Below are 16,364 nucleotides of genomic sequence, written 5' to 3'. Positions count from 1 at the left end.
CTTCTTCTATTAACATATATAAAATTGTAATTATGCTCAGCTTAATGCTAAAATTATGTCTATAAGTGGTGTGGGCTTTTATTAAGCACTAAGACATGTGACTATAATATAAATGTGTATACTAAAAATATGTGAAAATGGCTGAATATGTAAAAAAAACTATATATATATATACATATATATATATATATATATATATATATATAGTTTATATAAATTTCAATGAGATGCTGCTGTTGCCACTTAACATACAAATGTTCTCATGGATTTTAATCCTAGTGGTCAGTTCTTGATACTGTTATATAGCAGATAAAAGAAGTAAGACTGGTTAGTATTACTAAATTTTATTGTTGTGGCCAGAGATAATTTCAGAATGAAATTTTAATATCCTAAAAAACAAAAAAAAGCATTCAATTTCTATGCACATCTGACTAATACTGTAAATATATGTCAACTCTATCAGAGGCCTTATCTTTAACAAGAAGGCAAGACAAAGGGGCCCCAGAATAACTGGCATTATCACTGCTTAGATTTGTAGTTTTTATGATTATTAAGAGGTCTAAATATGTGTGTTTGCATATACATTCATATATTTGGTCTACAAAATGAGTGTTGTCCACACAGATAAAGGAAACTTTGAGAATGTCAAATAGGAGGAAGTGCTACATGCCTCTATGTTGAATCAGCATTTATAGCTCTTTCTAGAAAAGCTGCTCTCTCCAGATCATTCACATGAGTCCTATCCCTGCAGCACCCATCAGTCAGTGGTTCAAAGACTTTGTTTTTGCTAAAAACCATGACAAAACTGGTAACCCCCAAGTCTAAAAGCTTAACAAGACCAAAATTAACTGTACCTGAACAAAATAATGGTACTTATTAAAAATTAAAAGTTGTACCATTAACACATTATATATAGGGCCCATATAACTTTGAAACCTTCCTTTGAGAGTCCTTGGGCAGAAATCATGACATTAACAGAATCAATACTTTACAACTACTCTGGATAGTATGCAAATCTCATGAGAAGGAAAACTAACGGTCCACCAATGCCTCAAGAGGAATAACTCATACATTGGTCAACTCTATGACCAAGAAGATGGCAGTATGTGTGTATGTCATGTGTATGTATAGTAGTATGCAATGTGTATGATGTGGGGGAATGTGGTCATAATGTGCAGTGTTTGTATGCCATGTGTGTAGTTTGTGTAGTATGTGTGTCATATATGTGTTGGTGTGCATATATATACTAGATAGATAGATAAATACAGATATATAGATATTTAAATCTGTTTTTAGTCCTATAGCCAAGTTCTCTACATACATTTGTACAATGGTAGCTTGCCTCCCAACCTCCATTCACTAATAGCCATCACACTAACTCTTGGTAGGATTTCAAAGTTTGTCCTTGGCTGAAAAACAGGGAAATAAGAAGCCTTCTGTTTTCCCAGAATATTTTTGACCTCATACTATTCTCTTTGTGATCTTTTACAGTCCCATTTCATTTTGCTTCTTTCTTCGTCCTAATTCCACATTGCATTAGCTAAATCCAAGGCCAGCCACCAAAATATCAATGCAGATATATATAGATAGATCCAAATCTACCCCTATAGAGTCTCTGAATATACTGTAGTTTTTTCCTTGAATACTTATCCTGAACTCCTTCAGAAACTTTAGTTAATCCCAGAAACTAAAAAGATCTCTGCAAAAGAAACTGTGCAGTATAGATAACATTAAAAAAAGACAAATAAATGGAAGTATGTCTCATGTTCATGGATTAGAGTAATTTATATTTTCAAAGTGTCTGTGCTACCCAACTTGGATAAAGCTGGAGAAACTATGTTAAGTGAAATAAACCAGATACAGAAAGATAAATGCCACATGATCTTAGCCAGATTCAGAATCTAAATAACTTGATCTCAGAGTGTTAAGCCAGATTCATAATCTGAAAAATTTGATCTCAGAGTGTTAAGTGTAGACCAGTGGTTACCAGAAGCTTGGACAGAGGAGAGAAACAGTAGAAAGATATGATCAAGAGACACAATTATTCTAGTTAAACAATCAGAGTAGGGAAACACAGGAGAACAGAAAATAGAAAGGTAATTGCCAGTGGCTGAGGGAAGGAGTTTTAGATGGGGAGAAAGGAAAGAAATGATGGATGACTACTGATAAGAGTTTATTTTTTGGATGATAAAAATGTTCTAAACTGATTGTAGTGGTTGCTGCATTAATTCCATGAGCATACTAAGAACAACTCAATTGTATTCTTTAATAAATGAATTGTATGACATGTGAATTTTCTATCAACAAAAGCTATGATTTTTTTAAAAGACATTTTGGTTAACATATATTAAAAACCACAAGCCAGAAAGAATCACATACCTGGTTTCCAAAACCAAAAATGTCAGAGGTATCAAAAGAAAAGAAAGTGACTCTAAAAATGATTTTCACCAAGCCTAGATTGTTTTTACAGGGCTACATTTGTTCTGCCATTGCTGCCTGCCATACTGCAAAGGAAACCAACAGTCTTTGGGAAGACACTTGGTACTGGTGTAATAGGAGAGTAGATACAATGAATGCTCATTAGTATTTTCATGGCTTATCAATATCTCTTCCTCCTGGACTTACTGGAGGATATTATTTTCCTTGATGTGCCTTGACCATTCACATGTAAGAAGCAGCACCTAAATGCTGGTGTATGATGTCCTCTCTATCTTCCTAGTGCTCAGCCAGCATGGATTTTTCTCTGGTTTTAAATTTTTTAACACAAGATACTATGAAAATAATGGATCGCAGATGTATGGGGCTATTGTATAGATGTTAGGCCCATAGTTTTGAGTTGGAACACTGTAGACATATTTAGTGGCCTCATATGCTTTTATGTCCTTAGAATTTATAGCAAATAATGTGAATATTATAAATGTGTGTGTGGCAGGGGGAGGCACGGCGCAGGGAGCTGTGTTATATGAATCTACAACAATAATGCAAAACTATGGAAATATGTCCTTACCCTTACACTGTAACAGTGATCTTGACCTTTGGAGGTCATGTTTCCCTTTGAAAACACAATAGCCCATCTTACCAAATTTACATATGTAAAAGTATATATGCTGGCATGCATGCATGCATGCACACACATGCACACAGGTGCACACACACACACACACACACACTCAGGGTGTTCATAAATACCCTGTTGTCTCTCTGTCAAGGTTCACGCTCCAGATGTATCTTTGCTTAAAGTTAAAAATTATTGTCCAACAAAGGCAGTAAGAACCATATCACCTGTAAAAGTGCCTCACCTAACCTACCTGTCAGGCCAAGTTTGCAGAGTAAGGGGAATATCCACAGTGCCAAGATCCACATTGTTTCTGAATTAACATGCAAGACTGGAAACAGAGCTGAAAGTATAATCATCAAGAGATAGATTATTTCTTGTTTCTTTTCAACAACTCTATTCCATCAACAGTTTTTGGGGATTTGAATGACAGATGGTTTTTTTCTGTCCTGTCCTGTCCTGTCCTGTCCTATCCTATCCTATTGGCTGGTATTACAGATTCTTTCATAATTACTCCATCAACCCCAATCAACATTTTAAAGGTGTGCCATAACAATATGTTTTCACTTTGTCCATACTATAACTCCACTATGTAACATGAAACGTACAACCAAAACCATGAATATGCTTCAGGAAAACAAAGGAACTCTGAGCCTATAAGGATCTGAGACTTTCCTTAGGCCTTTGTCTCAGCTCCCAAGCATACCAACTAAATTAATTGTTTTGTTTCCAAAAGTACCACATTATTTCACATCTTCATGCTTTGTACATGTTTATAATGTCCCTTTCTCCTTGTAATATTCTAATATATAGATTACTTTTTAATACATGGTCCCCATCTTAGATCTTCTTCTCAAAAGCAGCCTATAGAAACTAGAATTTATCACTCAACGCAGGAAAAAGAAATTCTAAACTTTCCCCGCCTTCCTTTGTCTTGAAGCTAGCCCTGAAGAATTTCTCTAACCTAGTATTATCTGATTTTAGGTCTTAAAACTCTCCTCATTCATACCCAGGAAAAACAAATGGTACACCCACAGGTCTTTTTGGGTTTCCTCACCCAGTCTATTAGCAATGATGCCCATGCAATGAAGTCTCTATAAAAAACCTATAGGACAGGATTCCAGGAGCTTCCAGATTCTTAAACATGTGGAAGTTCCTGGAGGTGGCAGAAACATCACACCTTTTCCCTGGGTCTTATCCTATGTATCCCTTTATGTGTATCCTGTATAAAATTCTCAGAGATACCATATAAATAGTTGAAAACTAATAGTTTATAAGAGGCAGTAATAGGATTCAAACCATGGCTTCCTAATTCCAAAATGTAGATTCTCCACTAAAACCATTTCATAGCTTAGTGATTTATTCTCTCTCTCAGCTCTTCTGCCAGTAAAAACCAGTACCCACAAGGCTTTTCCTCTGATTCTCCTAAATCTACTTTTCTCTAGGCTAAAGTTTCCTGAAAGATAAGTCTCCCCAATCCCTTTCTTCTAACTTTCATGACTCAATCCCGAAACTAACATTTAAATATGTAACTAGTTAAAAGAGTAGATTCCCTGTACCTGGCAGCAATTACTCTAAGGAGTAATTCAACACAGGTTCTGACTCAAAATTTCACTTAAGATGACAGAATACAAATCTCACTTAGTAGAAAAATGAGGATTTGGGTGCTACTCTTCTAAATGAGATAGCACTTACCTTCATGTACTACATGGTGTCCCACAAATGCCCTACTGGTTCAAAAGATCTGCGTCAAGGCAATTTTATTCCTTCCAACACGTCAGGACAGAGAGGATATTCTGTACTTTATCCTCACAAAGATAGGTGTTTCCTCCCTGGTTGTCCTGAAGGCTTTTCATTGGCTTTTAAGCCCAGCCCAATTCAGAGTGGCACTCACTCTTTGCTGGGAAATGAACTGCGTTCTTGCAACTGAAACAAACAAATAATCATCTATATCTATCACTCAACTTAAAAAAAAAGTACCATTAAATAATTAAAAGAAATGACTAAATTTTAATGTCTGTTCAGCAAGTCTATGTGATAATGGATGAAATGCTGATAGTATCTTCAACTTGAAAAAGGAAATATGCAGTCATGTAATTATCTTTAAACAAATAAAGAGCCAAAGGAAAGAAAATAATGGTAGCTACCTCTAAAAAGACATTTATGATTATTTATATCTAAAGGAAAATTCATTGAACTAAGAGGTAAAAACCCTAGCTTAGCTGCTAATAATAATAACAAAATGTAGAACTCTTATGATTCAGAGATAATAAGAACCTTAAATTATCTCATTTAATTCTATGACAGTGAAGTAACTTATTTGTCCATTAGAGCCCTTAAATGTTAATCATAGTTGCTTTAAACCACAGTCTGATAATTTCAAGATCCTTGCCATGTTGGTCTGGTTGTGATACTTGCTGTTTTAAACTGCAAGCATGCTTTGAAATATTTTGTTGAAAAGCCAATGTAATTTACTACGTAAAACGAAATGTTACATAGGCCTTTAGTGATATAGTAGTGTGTTGTGACTGGGCTGGAAGGGTAAGCCTTCTATAGCTCTAGGATTAGGTCTTTTAGTGAGACTGTGCCCATGAACTGTGAACTTTACAAATGATTCTGTTTTTTTCCGTTGTCTTTTTATACTCCCTTGGGAGGGTGTACAAAATTGTTAGAGAGATTGTACTTGGGTATTTCCTTTCTCCTATTAGGTTAAGCTCTGGTGAAACAGTTTCTTGAATGCAGGCCTTGCTAACAATAGAATGTTTTTATGTATTTTAAATAGTTATACTTCTCCATGGCAGAAGACTGAAGGAATTTTTTCCAATCAGGGCTGTGAAACTTTGTGGTACTCCTAGAGGTAAAATTTCCAACTGACCCTCTTATGTCTGGGTTTCTTTAGAGTCTGTTTATTCATGATTTTTTCAGTTACAAAAGATTGCAAAAACTATAATACTCAAAGCAGCCTCAGGAATCATCTAATTTAATTCTTTGTTTATAGAAATAGGCTACCTTGATTCAGTAATTAGCTCTACTACTTAACTTTGGAGGGTATCTCCAGCCCCAAAAATGGAAGTTCTAAGAAGAAATTTAAAAAATACCAGAAATCAAAAACACTGTCACACTTAGATCTTTCACCATGTACCAAACTAAAATTGGAATGGATCAAAGATCTTAATATTAAAACAGAAACATTAAATCTACAGGAAGATAGAGTAGGTAAAACTCTTGAAGATATTGGTGTAGGCAAAGACTTTATAAACAAAGCCCTGATTACATAGGGAATATCACAAAGAATCAACAACTGGGAACTCAACCTATTGAAAAGCTTTTGCACAGCCAAAGAAACCACCAATAGAGTGAAGAAACAATCCAGAACATGGGAGAAAATGTTGACCAGCTGCACTTCAAAGGATTACTACCAAGAACTTATAAAGAACCCCTCCCCCCAAAAAAAATCAGCCCTCCCAGACTTAAAGATCCAATCCAAAAATGGCATCGGAGATAAACACTTCTCAGATGAAGAAATACGAGTAGCAAATAAATATGCAAAAAAAATGAGAGATGCAAACTAACACAACACTGAGATTCTACCTCACCCCAGAAAGAATGGCTAGTATCAACAAATCAAACAATAACAAATGCGGGAGGGGTTGCAGGGAAAAGGAACTCTACTCTTAGTGGGAGTGCAGACTGGTACAACCACTGTGGAAATCAGTGTGGAGATTCTTTAAAAAACTAGGACTAAAGGTCCCATTTGACCCAGCTGTTCCCTTCTGGCTATCTTCTCAAAAGAATTAAAAACTCTAGAGAAATGCAAATTAAAACCACACTGAGATTCCATCTCACCCCTGAAAGAATGGCCAGGATCAAGAAAACTACCAACAATAAATGCTGGAGAGGCTGTGGAGAAAAAGGAACCCTCCTGCATTGTTGGTGGGAGTGTAGACTGGTGCAACCATTGTGGAGGTCAGTCTGGAGATTTCTCAAAAAGCTGGGATTGGAAGTCCCATTTGTTCCAGCTATTCCACTTCTAGGCATATTCCCAGAAGAACTGAAAACATCAGACCACAGTGATATATGTACACCCATGTTGACAACAGCACAATTTGTAATAGCCAGATCTTGGAAACAAACTAAGTATCCACCAACTGAGAATGGATAAAAAAAGATGTATTTTTACACAATGGAGTACTACTCAGCTATAAAGAATGATCACATTGAGATATTTATAAATAAATGGACACAGCTTGAGACCATACTCATAAGCGAAACAAATCAAACTCACATATATAAATACCGAATAGTTTCCCTAGTGTAAGAAATGGTAAGAATACATAAAAGTATATGGTAATCATGACTCCCCATTATATTGCTTTGAAGCCTTAGAATGTTTTCATTCATTAATTGAAATGGTTTTATTATGGGTTGTTTAATTTTATTGTCTATGATGGTATGAACAGCTATTTTGAAGAAACAAAACATAATAGCTAGTGATGATTTAATATCATCTTGTTTTGAAGTCCCACCAAGCTTTTGTTCTTCTGCCTCTATCGGTTTTATCATATTGTATCTTACTGGATTTTATTATATGTGATAGTATAAACAAAATTTTTATAGACAAGGAGATAATATAGTAACCATTGTTCATTTTCTGTTACTTGGTTCTGAATACCCTGTAATACTTTCATTCTCTTGAATGGTTTTACACTGTCTTGTTATGTTTAACAGTATATATAGTATATGAAGCTATAGTATAGTATATACTATAGTATAGTATATACAGTATATATAGTATATGAGGCTATAATATATGAAGGTATACTCAAATATTTCAAGGAAAGAGACACTATGGTAGCTACTGTTCTGTCGGATTGTCTTGTGGTGAAACACTATGTTGCTCAAATTGTTCTGACCTGTGTTATGTCTTCTTTTATCTTATTCTTTTTAAAAAATAAAATAAAAAAGAATTAAAAACATCACACTATAGTGATTTATGTGCACCCATGTTGATAGCAGCACAATTTGTAATAGCCAGATCTTGGAAATAACCTAAATTTCCATCCACTGAGGAATGGATAAAAAAGACGTAGTATTTTTATACAATGGAGTTCCCCTCAGCCATTATGAAGGGCAAACTGGAGACTTTTATAAGTAAATAGATGCAACTTGAGTTACTGAAATAAGATACATGTGTAAAGATCATATTGTTTCATTAGTGTGAGAGGCTTTAAAGTATGTATATAAAAATAGTTAAGATAGTTTTACTGGGACTGGGGATTTAGGTCAGTGGCATAAGGGCCTGCTTTGCAAGCGCATGGTTGTGAGTTCAATCCCTGGTACTGATAAAAAAAAGATAAGTTTTACTACTGATTTCTCTGAGTTCACTGAAGAAAAAGATTTGTGCTGGTATTGCTTGGACAACTGAACGAGGATGTTTTGTGCTGTGGGTGAATGATTTGGGGATGACGACGCACACTTTATGCACCATTGTTGCCCCCTGACTGATGTGCTTTGAAATTGTTATTTTTCTTCTTTTTCTACTTGAAATAAAATGCATTTGGAAAAAAATATTCACAAAACAAAGAATCTAGTTTCTAGTACCTGAACTTTTATTTTCTGTGATTTTTTTTAAATTGACATGAGGATTCTCTATCTTTGTCTAATACTCTGCCCAGATTCTTTGTTGTATGTCTTATTAAAATGAATCCATTCTCTACATGAGTAGTCTCTTCCTGGACCCAGCTACACAAGGGGTTTGGTAGTAGGCACTGGATCTGGTAGGAAGTAAGGTTAGTAACTTTCTCCCTCTTCCTATTTTAATAATCATAGCAATTACACAGCAATTTGTAAATTAACAGCCAAAAACCTTAAAAATGTAAAAATAAGTGGCAGAGGATCTCCAGAAAGATTCTGAGGCATGGCTCCTGGGCACCCCTCCCCAAACCCAATACCAGCTCTCGCCCACAGTGCCCTCACAGTTGGCCTGGCCAAGCCATGATTACGATGATTCTCATCTTCAACAACCATAGAAAGCAGTGGCAAATCATCAGGAAGACTTTGCATTTGGTATCTAAGACAGATGAAAATGTTTTTTATTTTCTAGGAGGAGGATTAGTAATTGGACAACAAACTGATTTATAGACATTATGCAACACTATATTTTGTCTTCTGTGTCTTCAGAAAGTGAACTTGGCATTTTAGATGTAATTCAAGTATTCGTGGAAACATTAGATAAATGTTCTGAAAATATCTGTGAACTGGATTCAATTTTCTATGTAAACAAGGTTCACAGTATTCTTGCAGAAATGGTGATGAGAAGAATGGTATGGAGACATACCATGGATGAATGAAATTATTTCACAAATTGATACACAAATAAACTGAAGAAATCTGAGGCTGGCTTAGTAGGAGCTCCAGCCCATGTTGTATCAGCTGTAAAGAATATTAACATTGGTAACATCAGTATAAAAGGGCCAAACCTGTCCTCTTTTAAATAAAACATTACAAAGGCCACTCTCAGGTAAAATCCAAGAGAAAAAGCTATCTAAATTGTTTACTAAAAATGAGAGGAGTGTCTTGACATTTGCTCTTGGATTTAAGTTAAGCTATTATATAGAAGTTGTATAAAAATCAGTATGAAAGTTTAATGTTGCTTTTCTTGATCGGTGATTTTAAAGAAATTGTATCATTTTGGTGTGATTTTGTTGTTATTCTTTCCTAAACTGCATTTCTATGCCCACGTAAAGCATGCCTGTATGCATTGGCTATCATTGTATTTTGAAAGTGAGGTATTTCTTTAATTACGTATAACTCAAAATGTTGGTATTCTGTATGGATCACAAGTACAATATTCCTTAGTTCTTTCTGCTATTTTTCACAACTGTTATTTAAGGAACCAAGTATCAATTGCATGAAAACATTAAGACCTTTTCCTCTTAATTTAAATAAATTCCAAGGTAACTAGATTTCTAAAGCACTTTCTGTTTGCCTGATACCTACCTTAGCAATAATTCTTTTACAACCCTTTGACTCAAAAAAGTAAATAGAGATATATTTTATCACTGTTTAAAAAAGAATCAAAGACAACCTTTCTCATTCAAGTTACCTACATGAACCATAAAACACAGAAAATATGTGACTATTAACTTTTGCCAAGAACAAAACATTATTACTACCATTTTAGGTGTACAGAAGCTTATTTCATATCATATACAATAAAACTATATATAATGAAGGTCTGGGGACATAGGATTTAAGTCTCCCACAAAACACCCCAAAAAGATAAGCAGAAAGGGCAGTTAGAATTACAGAATTCTGAATAATTCCAATATTCCTTTTGTTGTTGTTCATTTCTAGGTTTTTGAGCAGCTTCTCACTATGTAGTACAGGCTGGCCTTAACTCACTTATGTAACCATGCTGGCCGCAAACTCAACACAGATTCTCCTGTCTCAGCCTCCTATGTGCTAGAATTACAGACATGCAATACCATGCCTGACAATTACAATATTCTTGAAATACATCTGTGATCATATGAACAGATGCCCTGATAGACAATACTCCTTTTGATGAGTAAATTCTGATTTCTTTTCAAACAAATCTTTAAACTGGATAGTTATTCCTTCTGTAGTTCTCACCTGCAACTTCATACCTTCAAGAAGCAATAATCTCAATTTCAGGGTTTGGGAACTTAATAAGTTAATCACAGAATGCAGTTGTCATTCTCTGAACTTAGAAAACTGCAGTAAAATGCCAAAACTTCTGTGCATATAATTCCACTTTGTAAGAACAATGATGCAAATAAGGTATTTCAGAGGAATTTTCTAAAATCCTTTCCTTGAAATATAAGATATCCACTTAAATTGTTTTCCCACAAGCATACAAACGGACTCTATTATATTATTATGCCAAACACTAATGTAGCATCACTCTCTGGAAATTCCACAAACCTTTCAAAATTTTGCCTCTTCATTTACTCTGTAAGTATCTTTCTTTGAGTGAAGGAATAATGGTAAATTCATTCCTGGAAATTAACATACCCTAATACCAAACTAGACAAGGGCTCAGTCACAACAATGAAAACTACAGATCAATCTCCTTAACGAACAAATGAACAAATTCTCAACAAGATACTGATAAACAGAATGCAAAAAAATCATTAAAAAGAATACATATCATGACCACGTTGGCTTTATCCCTAGGATGTAATGATGGTTCAACGTATGTAAATCAATAAACTTAACACATCACATAAATAGAAGCAAAGATAAAAATCACATGATTATCTCAACAGATGCAGAGAAAGCCTTTGACAAAATCCAACATCCATTTATGATAAAAACTCAAGAAAATAGGTATATAAGAACTTTACCCTAAACTGACAATAGTCATTTATGATAAACCTACTGCCAAAATCTTACTAAATGAGGAGAAAAAGCTATCCCTCTAAAATCAAAAACAAGACAAGAATGTCTACTCTCACCACTTCTGTTCAATATAGTACTTCTGTTCATCCTTTGCTCTCCAGCATTGGTTCTACTGTACTTGTCTTCATTTATCTTTCTGTTTTGTCCCATACTCCTCTTAACTTCACCACCAAGAATAAAATCACTCTACTAACGGAAAACTCAGTGCATACAACTTCCTGGTGTATGCTGTATTTTGTTCTGTAACTGTAGAATTTGCTCCTATGATTAAAGGTATCAAATTGATAGTCACCACAATTTGTCAGTAGACAGGCTGTGCTTGATGCTCCTTTTATTGCTAACTGTACTATTTTAGCCAGGATGTCATACCAGTTGTAATCAGTTATTTTCTCTTATATGAAAACACTGTGATTGTCGTAAAAATCACCATAGTCCAGTACCAAAGGACTGAGTTCTGAGACAAATAGAAAGCAACTCTGCATCCTTAATAAATTGGGAAGAGAGGTTCTAGGAATAGACACAAAGATCAAGAACCACCTACATCTAGGACATTTCTGAGGAGTAGAAATTTCCTAGGGAAGCCTTGATACTAGTGATAAAGCTATCTATAATAAGAAATCTATCAGCATTAACACATGAAATAAAAATGGAAAATGACAAGACATAGAAGCAAAATGTCTCCAACCCATCCAGAAAAGTCCTGAGCACCAGACAGAGGAAATTGCAAGCCACAAACTGGAACTATCTGAAATAAGGGCAGAAGTGGGGGTGGGGGGGTGGATACAGCTATAGACAAAACAATTTCTCCAGGCCAAAAAAAAAAAAAAAAAGATTAAAATGAAAGGCATTATAGTAGACACAAATAGAAAAAAATAAAGGATCTTAGGAAAACAGTGGAAACCATGAATGCTCAACATAGGAAAGAAACTGAATCCATAAAACAGATATAAACAGAAATTCAGAAGATTAAAAATTCCATTGAAAGCATATGCAACAGATTAAACAAAGGGAAGGATAGAACAGTTCTAGAAGACAGGACAGTGACTAGTGACCACAAAAAGAAATATCTTTAAAATAGCAAGAGACTATGAAAAAAATCCAAAAGCTATAGGATATAGCAAAGAAGAACACCATAAGATTAATCCAGAACCAATGAGAAAGCCAGAGGTAGTACAAATGCCATAAGAAACTTCTTCATAGAAGTAATGACAGAAAATGTCCAAACAAGGATAAAAATTTGACATACAAATAAGTGAAGCATATAGAACTCCAAATAGCCATAGTCAAAATAAATCTGTATCAGGTTATATAATAATCAAGATTCCAGAAATTCAGTGTAAGAACAGAATATTAAAAGCAGAGAAAATAAACAAATCACCTGTAAAGGAAAGCCCATCAGAATCACAGATTTTTCAACACAACCCTCAAATCAAGGAGAGCTTGGAATGAGGCATTTCAAGGCCTAACATAAACTCCAACCCAAATTGATGTACCCAAAAATTATCTTTTAAAATTAGCGGAGAAATAAGATTCTTCCATGACAAACAATAGCTGAAGAAATGACAACCAAACCAGCTCTCCAAAATGCTCTGAAGAATATTTTAAAAGAGATAATAAAGATCACAATTCCAAGAGCACCAATAGAAAGAAACTATCAAACAAGACAAGCAATTAAGCAGAGGGAAAAGACAGAAAACCAACAAGAAAATAATATGAGAAGGATAAGCCAATAATAAAAGTTATAACCATCAATGTAAATGATCTCAATTCACTAATCAAAAGAAACAGACTGGCAAGATGGATCAAGAAGCAAGATCCAACAACATACTGCATCCAAAAGAACACATTTAACTCAAAAAGAGATTCATAAACTGAAAATCAAAGGTTGGAAAACAATAGTGCATGTGGCAGGAACTGAGAAAAAAGTAGCTATTCAATTTACAACTGAATCTCAAGCATTTGTTTTGCACTAAGCTCTACAAATATGTAGCCAGTCCTGAGTCTGGTTCTTACTGAGGAGTGCATAAGAAAATCTTACGCAAATACATTTGCCAGCCATACCTAGATTTCATTATTGCAATTTGTATTACTTTATCTCTATGAGAGATGCATTTTCTGTAATGCTTTGCTTCCTTCCATGGCCACATCCCACCTCCTGTTCTGTCTTCTGGCACAAAGGATGAAAGTTGCGCCCATGGCTGTGATTAGACTGCAACATTAAGAATCAAGGGGATTTTGACACTATTAGCCAGCAATAATTTGTGTTCTCACACCCAGTTCTTGCACTAATATAAGTCCCTTCTGATGAAAGGCTTATATTATCATCAGACTGTGATACACATTTACTATTATTAAATCTAGAAGTGCTACTAAGGGGAGACTTCACAGACTAAATTGGCCCCAACCAGTGCTATCATTTGGGTCTTAAGTTTCCCCAAACATTTGGTAAAGACTTGTTCTGTGGTAAAGCTTTTAGAGGTCTTTTCCTTCCCCTAGTTTCCACCTCTAAAAGCTTTATCTCTTTAGCTGGAGGGGAGATACCTTTAATTCTCCTCGCCTCTTTTACTGTCTTTGAGGTGAGCAGCTTTGTTCTGTCACAGGCCTAAATGCAACGAAGTCAATAAATCATGAGCTGGAACCCCCAAAACTATAAGCCAAAATATGTATTTTCTCTTTTTAAGCCAATCAGGCAATAACAACAGAAAGTTCAGTAACATGAACAGAATTTAAGAAAGAGGAAACGTGGCTCCACAAAGTGAAAGCATTCTGTATAAAGCAGAGGGACTGTATCCTAAAACACAGTGGAGAGTGAGGTTTTCGGGAATAGAAGGGTTTTTTACTTTGTTTTATTTTGGTTTTTGCCAAGCTAAAACATAAAGCTCATCCTGTGTTATCCTAAAAAGGTCTTCCTCTGCCTCACATGTTAGAAGACTGAGTCTTATTAATCCAGTGACCATTTGGAAGCATTGTGAGTCTCAAAGCAAGATACAATAATGTCTCAATAACATTTTTTGGAAGGATAATGTATTGGAAAGAACCATTTTACAAATTATACCCTCAAAGTAAGAGAACACAATGTTCTCTTCTCTCTTTTCTTGATAAACACTAAAAAATTCATCTTCTTTTGAATCCCTCATTTAATAAATACCAAATAAGTCATGCTGATAACAGTTCTGATGTAGTAGTACATAAAGGTACCCCCCCAATGGGCACTAAGCTAAGTGCATTTCTGGAAAGGGCTCCATAACTCTCAGGAGAGGTTTCCCTTAATGTAATGCTATGCTTTGCCACATCAAAATTAAAGAATTTATTTTTTTCAACTTCATCTCTGAATGACTCAGCAGATGCCACCTACCTATCTTTTCAGTGAAGGATGATAGAATCAAAGCCAAAGTTTACTAAGACCAAAACCCTTACTAGGCAAAAGATTTTCCATGGTGAATACCCACTACTTCTAACACTAACCTGTTGTGAAGCTAAGACAAGGGATAGATCACACAGTGTAACTGAAACCCCCTGTGGATTATTCCTTGGAAGTCTGCAGGATTTGTGGAGTGGAAGGGGACAAAGATTTAATTTAATACAAAGTAAATTCTGTCACAAAGTGGACCATGCAAGTTGACCTAAAACATTCACCATTTATTTTATAGGTCCAGACAAACAGATAAAAAGAAAGTTGTAAGTCTAATAATTAGTGTGGAAGAAGAGAATCCAAACACAGCTTTATCATGAGTGGTATGTTTACTGTATTTGATGTCAACAATTCAGCCTTTGCCAAGTAGAGCTAAATCCCAGAGAACATACTCAAGCTGCAAGTTAACAAAGAATTTTGAAAGAGTTAAAAAGTTGACACAAACAGCCATTATATATTGCCATACAGATAAATTAAAAAGCTGAAATATTTATGCAAAGAAAAGATATTCTGAAGACACTAAAGATAGACATTAATCAAATTGGGGTGAACTGGAAGACTTATATGTACTTTTATCTTGTTCTTATAGCATGTATATGTTACTGGTTTCAAACCTAGGATCTTGTATATGCTAGGCAAGTGCTCTAACATGAAGACTTCTGTTATATTTTTGTAATAAAACCTTTACTTTTGTTTTGCTTTTTGTTTTTTGAGACAGGGTCTTAATATGTAGTTAAGACTATCCTCGAACTTACTATGTAGCCCAGCCTGGCCTCAAACTCATGGTGATCCTCCTGCCTCAGCCTTCCAAATTCTAGGATTGCAGGCATGCATCACCATGCCTGGTTATAATTACCTTTACCTTTAATTTCTTATATTTGTGTTTATAAGACTATTTAATGCTTATTCGATGCTATAGAAAATTGAATTTGGACTTGTACATGAATACAAAACAAATATAAGAGAATGTCATTTTCATCTTAATAACAGCCAAATAATATATAAAACTTTTTTCAACCTATCGAAGAGCTGAGGTTGCAAGGTAACCAATAAAATTAATTCTAAAGAAGTGCCTTCAGGAGTGATGCAACATACAGTTTCTCTTTTAGCAAGCATAGAAACCATAAAGCTGATTAAATAGGTGAAACTTGTAATTGTAAAGCAAATATGTCTGTTTCAAATAGTAGGCAGACTGTCTTTATCAAAAACTCTACTTATAAGGGTCATCCAACAAGTCCTCACAAGAATGATTAGAGCGATTAGAGCAGGGAAGGAAACCTAACTTTTCTCAGCACAACCTCAGTTTCCAGTGCGACAGAGAAGCAGGATGTAATTAGGTGGTAAGGCAGAGACCAAGGTCCTGGCAGTCTCAGAATAGGCACATTTCTGTAGAAGGAATAAAAGCAAAACCCATCTACTGAAAGTAAGTAGAAAATGTTCTTAAGTTTCCCCTGGGGGAAAGTAAAAGCAAAA

At 35.0% G+C, this 16,364-nt stretch overlaps 1 protein-coding gene and 1 pseudogene across 9 annotated transcripts in view; one reads left to right on the top strand and one right to left on the bottom strand.

The window, feature by feature from the left end:
* Positions 1-16,364, bottom strand: part of Il31ra (interleukin 31 receptor A) — a 116,250-nt gene that overhangs the window by 83,638 nt on the left and 16,248 nt on the right. For 7 of the 9 annotated variants that reach the window (XR_010050481.1, XR_010050482.1, XM_063258178.1 and 4 more), the window contains exon 2: positions 3,309-3,398. The exons of 1 other annotated variant lie outside the window; for it this stretch is intronic. Coding sequence is in view for 6 of the 8 variants with exons in the window: in XM_063258178.1 (XP_063114248.1) it covers positions 3,309-3,398 (90 nt within the window). In the remaining 2 variants the exon portion in view is untranslated. Of the gene's footprint in view, positions 1-3,308; positions 3,399-4,750; positions 4,982-16,364 lie in introns of all 9 variants that reach the window. One more of the 9 variants, XM_063258173.1, reaches the window with a different exon arrangement.
* On the top strand, positions 9,059-9,552 carry LOC134478174 (AP-3 complex subunit sigma-1-like; annotated as a pseudogene).

The sequence above is a fragment of the Cavia porcellus genome, unplaced genomic scaffold (assembly GCF_034190915.1).
Source record: "Cavia porcellus strain 051 isolate PalLab524CR breed Dunkin Hartley unplaced genomic scaffold, mCavPor4.1 scaffold_11, whole genome shotgun sequence".
NCBI lineage: Eukaryota > Metazoa > Chordata > Mammalia > Rodentia > Caviidae > Cavia > Cavia porcellus.
The sequence above is the reverse complement of the archived record's forward strand: the minus strand, read 5'-3'. Positions and strand labels throughout refer to the sequence as shown.